This window comes from Puntigrus tetrazona, chromosome 6, assembly GCF_018831695.1.
Source record: "Puntigrus tetrazona isolate hp1 chromosome 6, ASM1883169v1, whole genome shotgun sequence".
NCBI lineage: Eukaryota > Metazoa > Chordata > Actinopteri > Cypriniformes > Cyprinidae > Puntigrus > Puntigrus tetrazona.
In genome coordinates this window covers 12,971,693-12,981,772 of record NC_056704.1, presented here as the reverse complement: position 1 = coordinate 12,981,772, position 10,080 = coordinate 12,971,693, and the positions used below count along the sequence as shown (strand labels likewise).

Sequence of the window (10,080 nt, the reverse complement as noted above, 5' to 3'; positions counted from 1 at the left end):
AAACTGTACTAAATCATTAAAGCAAGCTGTGATAGGCCACTAAACATAGGTGGAGACTTGAGAGAAAGCTTGTGCGTTTGACGTCAACTTTACATCTCCGCTGTGCAACGCTGTTAAAGGATACGACCCCAGAGAATGTATCTGATCCCATCACATGTCCAAACAGCCTTTTCCCCGAAGCGCAAAGGGACGAGGAAATGAAACCATTCGCACAAACTCATCCACTCCCATAACAAACATAGCTATGAAAACAAGCTCTTTTAATTCAACCCTTAAAACACATACTCATCACAGCCATATCGGTAGGTTTACAAAAAATATGTTTTTATATGTATGTTAGGTTAAACTGTACATAAATATTGAAAAAAGGCACAGCAAAACAGTACGGGTGTCTCAAGTGCTCAAAAACACAAGAGGCCATACGAAAGGTCAAAGGGTCAAGGGTATAGGGAGTGTATATGTGGTCATTCCTTCACTAGTGCAATAATCATTGAGGTATTCAGCACTTTTGGGATGAAAGTTGTTTGGCACTGCTTTGGTGTCATTTTTGCTGCCCCGATCTTGTCCAATCGGCGTGCAGCTTTTATGAATCCCGGCTAGCTGCCCAAACGTATTCTTCTTCTCAAATAGAAATGGCCACATAGACAAGTCATCACCTGCAAATGTCTCTCAGTTCAGATCAAGGCACTCAGTGGCTGTTTTGGGGCCTGCCGTCCTTGCCCAGGTATTTGGAGACTGTGTTGGCGTTTTCCTGCTTCATGCTCTGAATGTGGGCGTCCAGTCTCTGAAGGAGCTCTTGAGACCTTAACGTTTCCTCCTCCAGAAACTGTGCGGTCACTGAGCCATTTGGAGATCCAGCGGAGTCCTGGAGGAAGAGGGAGGAAATGACCATTGAGACTGTTGTGTATGCACATGATTGACATCATTCTTTATAAAAGCAGCGAGTCAAAAGCGTCAAAATACAAGTATAACACTGTTATTTATAGTATCTCCATTCTTCATGCCCATCTGGTGTATATTGTGTATATGGGTCAATGGCAAATAGCAGTGTCCATAAAATATTTGAAAAATCTTGCTAAAGACATCTTCCAAGGTGTTCCAAACACTTGTTTTAAAGCCATTCAATTATTTCATTATTTTAATTGATGTATTGACTTCAACTCCAAAGTCATGAAGGGTTTTATAAAAAAAAAAAAAAAAAAAAAAAAAAAAAAAAAAAAAAAGTTTTTGCTCATTAACTTGTGCTTTTCTCTTCATTGTAATACTGAGACAGTTATATCACCCTGACATTTTTTTTTGACATTACTGACCAAATGCAGAAAGTTGTCTACCGAGCTGGAAGCTTGAACTTCCTCTCCATTAACCGCCACGCTGAGAAGAGCTGCCATTCTGTGGGCTTTACGGCTTGAAGATGAAGATGAAGCGGACGATGCAGAAGAGTGGGCTGGGGACACAGCCATCCTGCTCTCTTGTGATTGGCCATCGGGGCGGCGAGGGGAAGTTCGTGACAGATTCTCAAGCTGTTTGAGGAGCGTCTGTATTTGAGCCTCATAGTGTGAAGCTCTTTCCTGCATCCGAGTCTCCATGGCTTGCAGCTCCTCCTGGTGTCTGCGCTGTACATCCTCATCAGATCTATGACAGCACATGACACAACAACATAATGCGCTTAAATACTCTACCATTCAAAAGTCTGGATACAGTTATTTTGTTTTTGCATTATGTGTATTGCATTTTGCATTAAATTAATAATTTATACATTTTAAATGTTTTTGTAACATGTTTTACAAATGTTTTGTGTTTCTTATTTTAAATAAATGCTAAAATAAATCTCTTGACGATAGCATTCTGTGGAAAAAAAATGTTGATAATAATAAATGTTTCTTGATCAGCATGTTACATTGCTTTTTGAAGGATCATGCAACACTGAAGACTGAAATAATAGCTGCTGAAAATATAGCTTTGCCATTACAGGAATAAATAAAAATTATTTTATATATATATATATATATATATATATATATATATATATATATATATATATATATATATATATATATATATATATATAGTCATTTTCATTTACTAAGAATCCTATCAAACGAAGCAAGAAAACCTAAATTCATATGGTAAATGTAACATGGGGAGAATTTAAGGAGCATTTATAAAACGGTGAAATGAAAATAATTAAATAATTCAAATAATTAGAAAAACAATTAATCACAGCAAGTGTTAAAATGAGTGAACTTTTTTATGTTGAAATAACATGTACCTGTTGTGAGCGTTCTTGTTCTGATTTTGTAGTAATGCTCTCTCGTACTTGTCCTGCCAGGTCTGGTTGTTGGCTTCCATGCGAGCTCGCAGCTCTGTAATTTCCAACCTCAGCTGCCTGTTCTCCTCCTCCAAACTGTTCAGAGATGACACGTAGCTGTCTCTGAGACTCGCCAGCTCTCCGTCTCCCCTCTAACATACAAAGTGAGAATGTGATGAGCAGTGATAAAAGCATGCAAAACTAAACGAATAAATACAAATAAAAACAAATAATCTGCCTTCCATCATAAATTCATCCCTCAGTTTGCAGAAAGTACCAAACCATGTTTATAGTACGTCTATCAGGCAAAGATAAAGGTTAAAATACACAATCATGCAACTGACTCAAATGAATACCGCCAAGACACAACTGTGTACAAACATTAGCCAAGTTATAAAGCATCTAAACTCTCAAAATTCTACCAGGCCACCTCAGCAAACCTTAATGAATTATGGTTAATTCATTTAATGTACTGGCACTGTCAGATCTGTTAATAAAATAAGCTGCAGTTATAGTCATTATAATAGCAGAAATCCCGGGTCCTTTGATTACTAAAGGTTTTTGAGTCCAAAAGGGTTGAGAACCACTGTTATTGCGGCCTGAGGGACCGATAATTCTTCATTTGATGTTAAGGCAGATGCTGATCATTATTTAAATGTATGCATTAAAAATAGAATGAAGGTTTAGTGAGAAAACAATGCAACCTTAGGTGATCTTGATTCGACTCTCTCAAGCAGATCATTTAGATGCTGATTCTCAAGCTTTAGAGTCTCAAGCTGGACCTGTGTCACCTACAAAAACCAACATACAGATTATTTTTGACATAATAAACCAGTGCTTTTGGGTAATAGACAGCAGGTTTTTGGTGCTAATAATCTGGACAGGTTGTGAGAGTGTTTTGGTGTACCTTGAGTTCTGATGCCCGTCGCTCTGCTCGCTCCACTTCTGCTCGTAACTGTCGCTCAATGCCTGAGGTGGAGCCAGTGAGCGTGGCAATGGTGATGTCACGCTGATGAAGTTCACTGGTTAACAGAGACACCTCCTTCCTCGTTCCCTCTAACTCCCCACACCGAGTTTGTTCGGCCCTTTCGAGCTCTGCACATAACTATGGACATAAAGAGTTAAATTTGACCCAATACGGTCATCAGTAATTTGTGCAGACAATATTTATCAACTGAATGAGACATTTAATGTTCAGACAAATAAAGCTGGTCAACCACACACTGATAATACATTAAACCTCAAACTGTAAAAAACATACACGTTTGATTTCAGTCGTACAACGAGCGTGTTCCTCCTCCATCTGTTTCCATTCATTCTCTCGTCTGCTCATCTCTGCTTTATGCTTTCTCATGCTCTCCAACCTGACAAAACAAAACAGAGTACAAGGTTTATACTCCAGAACAAGCTTTCTATTATTAGTTGCTGCTGCTGTATACTGTCATGAGGACACATTTTAAAAACATCTCACTTGTCTCGAAGTCTGATGACCTCAGCTTTCAGGTGACCCTCACAGCTCTGGGAACTGTTCAACTTGGCGGTGACCTTCTCCAGATCTTGTCTAAGGGAGGCCAAGTTTGGAGACGCACCGTGCGATGCTAAACATTCCTCTAGAGACCTACACAAAGAGATCGCACTGTTGCACACCGAGATCGACACCTAGCTAGCAAGCTACTTTTGGACTGTTGTTAAGTGATGAATCCTACAAGAGAACATTGAAAGGAAGATGATAATATACCTGATGACGTGCTCTTTTGCTTGCAGAGTTTGGTTAAGTCGGGTCACTTCTCGTCGTAACTGCTGCTGCTGGATTCCTGTACTACGTACAAACTGATCCTGAGCGTCCAGTGTGGCCTTCAGCTCCTGTCGCTCTTCACTCAAAACCTGCAAAGAATAGCATTGCTGTTATTCAATTATTTACATATTTTATAGCATTTTATAAAATAGCACAATGCTTTGCTTATTGCGTTGCGTTGGAATAATTATACTATATATATATATATATATATATATATATATATATATATATATATATATATATATATATATATATATATATATATATATATATATATATATATATATATTGTATGGAGGAGCCAAACAGCGACAGACACAGTGGCGTGGCGTCAGGCCTCGGAGAGGCTTTTTTATTAACAAAATCAAAATAATACAAAATAATAAAGTGTCCAGGGAAAAGTGTCCAAATAAAGGGGATCTGGTGTCCTCAAATGTATGGGAAAGTGAAGGTTGAGGCCGTGTTCCAGGGGGAAGGGTCCAGGTAAGGGGCGGAGTCCGGCGGTACGCGCGCTCCCCTTTTTCTGGGCGCGCGGGGCGGCGGCTTCTTCCGCGGCGTCTCCGTCGCTTCTTTGCTCCGGGCGGCAGAGTGGGATGAGCTGTGTGGTCACAGCCTGGACTACGGGGTCCCACGACGCACTTCTCGGACGGCGGGTGAGGTCCATCACGCACCCTTCCTGGACCCACGAGGACACCAGCGTGCATGCATCGGGGAAGAGACCGGTCTCCCGAGGAGAGACGCGGTCAGGTATTTTAACGCGACGGTGACAAGGCTAATCCCCTTCAGGTGTGCCTCGTCACACGCCGCCAGACCTGACCGATACCACGCCCCTCCTCTCGAACACACCCACTCCCGTCGGGAGCCTGGTGAAGAAGCGGCGAATAAAGGACGGGGTGATGGTGACAATAAAAGAGGAGGGGGCCGACATATATATATATATATATCACAATATATATATATATATATATATATATATATATATATATATATAAACATTATGAACTTTGAAAATATACAATGAAAAGCAAAAAGCACTTAAAAAAAGCGATCCATACAACTTTTGCACTAATAATCTTTTCTTAACAGCTTTAATGAACTGTTAACTAGAAAACTATGGACAGTTAAAACAGATTCATGAACGGTTATTCGATTTTTAAGCCTTAAAAAGGTTTATAAAGACATAGTTAAGCATTCCACATGTATTGAGCAGTTTAATCCAAGTCCACTAAAGAAACATGATGATTGCTTTAATGGATGAACAGATTTAATTTAGGCTTTTATTTAAACATTGAACAGCAAATAAACATTGAAAATGGTATAATAATAGTTCTTGCACATCAAGGAAAATGTTTCTGAATTTCCGTTGACCACATTTGCTGTGCTCTATATATGTATATGTGAATAAAAGCCAAAGTTGAATATGTTCATGACATCACATAATCTCTTCTGAAAAACTAAACTGCTTTATTCACATGGATCACTTTTACAATGCCTTACGTACTTTTTGAAGCTCGTCTACCGCACCACGTTCTACGGTCCATCTCTACCTCTACCATTCTTGTGGATCTGGATCTACCTGTCCCCGAATGTGAGCTGCAGCGGGGCAGCTGACCTGCTGTTCCCTGATGGAGTCTCCCAGCTCATCCTGAAGCAGCCGAAGTCTTTCCAGCTCCAGTTCTTGTGTATGCAGGCTGTCCTGAGCCCTCTGCAGCTGAGAGCGCAGCCGCTGCAGTTCCCCCTGCTCCTGAGTCCGGCCTACACCCTGAGACTGACACACACACAGTTCCTCATATTAATATTAAAATACAACTCCCTGAAAAAACAGTGGTGAGCTCCTACCTATGTATGAGCTACTTTGACCACAGCTTTATTAAAATGTCATGCTTAATTCAGTTATCAATGCTGAAATAAATTAACCATATAAAGCCTACAGTGTCATATCTGATAAACAAATATTTAAAGGTAATAACATGACAAAAACTTTGGAGAGCAAACCTGGATGAGTGCAAACTGTTCAGCCAGGCTCTTCCTTTGCTCCTCCAGTGAAGTCACTTGTCTCTGATACTGCAGTCTTTGCTGTTCCCAATCTGATGAACGCTGACGAAACTCCTGCATCCACAGAAATAAACGTTCAGTGAACTTCGCAAACGTTTGCACTAAAATGAGTGAATAATTCTAAATAAACAGTCTCTGCACCTCCAGCTTGCTTTTGAGGCAGGAGAGCTCAGTCCTGTCCTCCTCTCTGCTCAGAGCTCCTTCTCGTGCCTCCTTCACATGCTTACGCTGTAGCTTTTCATAGCTGTGTTTCAATTTAGACAACTGTTGACAGGAGTTAGTTGTTAACAGGCTTCAAAGAACAAAGTCATTAGGAACATTATACAGCTCTGCTTCTGAAAAAAAAATAAATAATAAAAATAATAATCGTACTTCATCTTTTACGTGCTGCAGTTGTTCTTCATACTTCACGACTAGCTCTTGTTTTCCAGCTTGCATCTCATCTAGCTGTTTCCCCAGCACTCGGATCTAGAGCACATAAGATAATGCTTATAAGAGCTAGTGTCAAATGCAGCTCAAACAGGACACCTAGTGGAGCATTATCTCGACTTCATTTAATGCATGATGCTGCATATGGAGATTCAAACATCTGAGATCATTTCTCAAAACATTTGTATTTTTCATGAATGGAAAAAATGTTTCATAACCATCAAACTAACAGCGCAATAATTTTATTGCAAGAACAAATGAAAAAAATCACATTAAAATCATGTAGCATTTGGCATATCCCATTTTGATGACAGCGTGAACTCTCACAGTCACTGTCACAAATTGACCTATGTGATTAATTAGCTAAAAGAAATCTTATTTTATATTTATTTTAATATTATAAATACTATTTATTTCACGTTTTAAATCTTTATTTAAAACATTTATATTAACACAAATTTTCAACATGATATCAGATTTTTGAAACCCACGTTAATGAATTTATATAGGCCTAATGTCACACAATTTAAGGAAACATTAGATGCATGTAAGTATCTGAATGTATTAATCATTATGTTACACTGTTATGTGTCATACTTTAACAAAATGAAAATCAAAACATGTTATAAGAGAATAGTGCTTTTCCAAATATTACAGTAATGGTGTCATGATCAACATGACATATAATCATAATCAATTTGTCTTGATAGTTTTATTTTTCTTTATTTAATTTATGCCGTGTTGATTTCAGTTTTTTTTGTACATTCTTCAAAATCTTAATTAGATGTTGAAGCATGCATTTTAGACATGATATCATACTGGAATAATTGCATTTATATTTTAGACCCATTAAGTAACTTTTAATATTGTTAATATTATTTTAATAACTTTATTTAATATATAATTTGACAATTTAATATTATATAATGTTCAAGGCAACAATAAAAGTAATGTAATGCAATTAATCTAATATATTCAGTCTGTTATTCTGATATATTTAATGTCTAGCTGATCTAACAAAAAAACCCCAAAGAAAACAAAACCTGATATCCACCAGCATAACCAAGCTTGGAATTTTTTTTTTATAAACTCTGGAAAAAGAAAGTCAAAATACACCTAGGATGGCTTGGGGGTGAGTAATTCATGGTTTATAGTCTAGTCTAGTCATGCAGGAAGACCCATGCCTTCATGCAGTTCACCTGCTGCAACCCCTTTTCCACTACCAACTTCAACATTTGGAAACCACCGTCCTGGAGCTCCAGCAGGGACATCATCATCTCCCTCACCCTAAGTGTCTGCCAGGGGTGAAGGCAGATCAAAGAGATCTTACCACGGAACGCGTGACACAAAACCATCACAATCTGTGGCCTTATATTACACTTAATTGTAACGAATGTGTCTGGAGCATGCCGTGTCTCATATCTCACTGCAGCATTAATCCTTGGTCAGTCAACATGAAGTTGCATCATAACTTTCTTTTAATGTAACAATTTTGCTTCTTACAGCAGTTCTGCACATGTGAAGGTGAACGAGAGACAAGACAGTACCTCTGAGCCCCTCTTGTCGAGCAGAGCTCTGGCCGACTGGAGCTCCTCCTGCGTATTCTGCAGACGCAGCTCCATGGCTCGAACCTCTGCCTCCCATTCACGCCGCTTGTGCCCCACCATGATGTCGATCTGCCTCATCAGCTCCTGTAATTCCGGCTCGCAGGACGACAGGACAGAGCTGAGGAGATGAAAGACGGCAGAAAGCGTAAACCCAAGTACCGCAAACACTGGATGCTGTACGTCTACAGCAAACTCACAAGTCACTTTCTTATTATGTGGATTGCTCATAATTTGAATTCTCCCATGTACCTGACATCATGATCACGGAGACTGCTCAGAAATTCTTCCATTATTTCTCAGTGGCCTTTCTTCTACATCATTATTGCAAAATATCTGGACGGCACTACTGAGAGGAAAAAAAATCATCAGCATGATGAACGGTGTAAGTGTCTGCATAGGAGTTAGTTTCCAAGGGCAACTACAACCACAAAGGCTACAAAAAAACCCCATTGGTGTGCTCTGAAAGAATTGAGTTGATATATCACGTAGATCTCTGACAAACTTAGACGTCGTGCTTGAGAATCAGGAATAAAAATATTGCATTGGTAAGAAATATGTTAACAGAAATAGAATTAGCTAGGCGGTGGTGTTCCAATAATGTCCAATAATAACAAGGTATTGCGTGCTGAGCTATTATCAGAAACTGATTATAATGTGATATAATTACGTTCATAAGTGACTTTTCGGTTTCTTTACACATTAGATCGAATTGTTTTATTGGTTTGTTACTAATAAATCACTACTGTGCTAACATTAGCCCGTTAGCGTGGAGTAACAGTACGCGCATTTACTTTACTGTGTTTGCACAGAAAGTGAATGTACACAACAACATTTTTGAACTCGAGATAAGTTAGTTTATTTTCTTAAAATACAAACATCACTTACAATTTCCGGGACGCTTGACATCATGTTTGTCAGCTGGGGTTGTAGGGGTGACAGAAACTCAACAGTTAGAGGCGCACAACAACCAAGAACATCACAAACACAAGAGCACAGAACTGCCACTCTGCCTGCGCTTCCGCAGAGTGTCACGTGTCTCACAGTACGGCTTCTCATTGGACATGTTTGCGCTGTATCAAAGTCCCTTTCAACGATTTTTATTTCAATGTATTTATATATAATGTGTTTATATAGTCTTTAACAGCATTCGACATACCCGGATTAGTTTGCTTATAATTTGGGATAGTGTGGGATGGTAGCATTTAAGTGCTCTATTAACTTATAACGTACTGAATACAGCAAACTCCATTTAACTTAGTTGTCACAAAAGGAAACACGATAAATATTTGTATTAGTTGCATGTGTTTTACGCACTTTCATGAACCATTGCTTGCGACAAACCCGATTTGCTTAATATATTAAAGCACAGACGTATATTGTGAATGTGGCATTTAAACTGGCTTTTACATAAATGTATACGTGACATAACTAATCTTTCTACTTACAGTGACGGGCACAAGAATAGCAGCTGTATAAACACTCTACAGTCCGCGAAGGACTGTGGGTAATTTATTCGACCATGAGGTGTTGACATCTTTTGATGGATCATCAGTCAGCTTTAGTAAAGCTTCAAAATATTAGTTCCGTATAGGCTACGGATACCAAGGTGATTAGGTTACAAAAAATAGAAAATAGACTTAATCTTTAAAAATACACCAGTGTTTACAAATACACGTGTTTTTGATAAGTTAGTAGCTAAGTAGTTATGGATACAAAGTATGCAGGTTTTACTGTAATTTATATATGTACTTACACAATTGCAATTATGTAACTGTAATTTAAAAATATAGTTTTAAGTTTGTCGTGTAAGTTACGTTCTGAACTGAATTCATCGTGGAAAGCAGTGCAGTCTTGACATACCGAATGAGGCTCATAAGAGGCGT

At 38.7% G+C, this 10,080-nt stretch overlaps 1 protein-coding gene across 8 annotated transcripts; it reads right to left on the bottom strand.

Moving 5' to 3' along the window:
- Positions 1-243: 243 nt before the first annotated feature.
- Positions 244-9,682, bottom strand: cep63 (centrosomal protein 63). 8 transcript variants are annotated; one of them, XM_043242297.1, is made up of 17 exons: positions 9,643-9,682; positions 9,083-9,115; positions 8,447-8,543; positions 8,138-8,315; positions 7,790-7,885; positions 6,534-6,629; positions 6,303-6,425; positions 6,102-6,215; positions 5,683-5,874; positions 4,047-4,192; positions 3,780-3,926; positions 3,570-3,672; positions 3,216-3,413; positions 3,013-3,099; positions 2,270-2,460; positions 1,311-1,632; positions 244-865 (listed from the first exon to the last, which is right to left on the bottom strand). In XM_043242297.1, the coding sequence occupies exons 3-17, from the start codon at positions 8,485-8,487 to the stop codon at positions 689-691; spliced, it is 2,211 nt and encodes a 736-aa protein (XP_043098232.1). In that variant the 5' UTR covers positions 8,488-8,543; positions 9,083-9,115; positions 9,643-9,682; the 3' UTR covers positions 244-688. The 8 variants fall into 8 exon arrangements, with proteins under 8 accessions (XP_043098232.1, XP_043098233.1, XP_043098235.1 ...); XM_043242298.1 differs by having other exon boundaries at positions 8,447-8,540; positions 9,643-9,660; XM_043242300.1 differs by lacking the exon at positions 9,643-9,682 and having other exon boundaries at positions 5,719-5,874; positions 9,083-9,603.
- Between the last annotated feature and the right edge of the window lie 398 nt (positions 9,683-10,080).

Coding starts and splice junctions, on each gene's coding strand:
- cep63 (XM_043242297.1), bottom strand. CDS start 8,487: ATGGAAGAATTTCTGAGCAGTCTCCGTGATCATGATGTCAG. Junction 6,426..6,533: donor TGCAGCACGTAAAAGATGAA/GTACGATTATTA, acceptor TCCTGTCAACAG/TTGTCTAAATTGAAACACAG. Junction 3,414..3,569: donor GTACGACTGAAATCAAACGT/GTATGTTTTTTA, acceptor TTATGTCCATAG/TTATGTGCAGAGCTCGAAAG.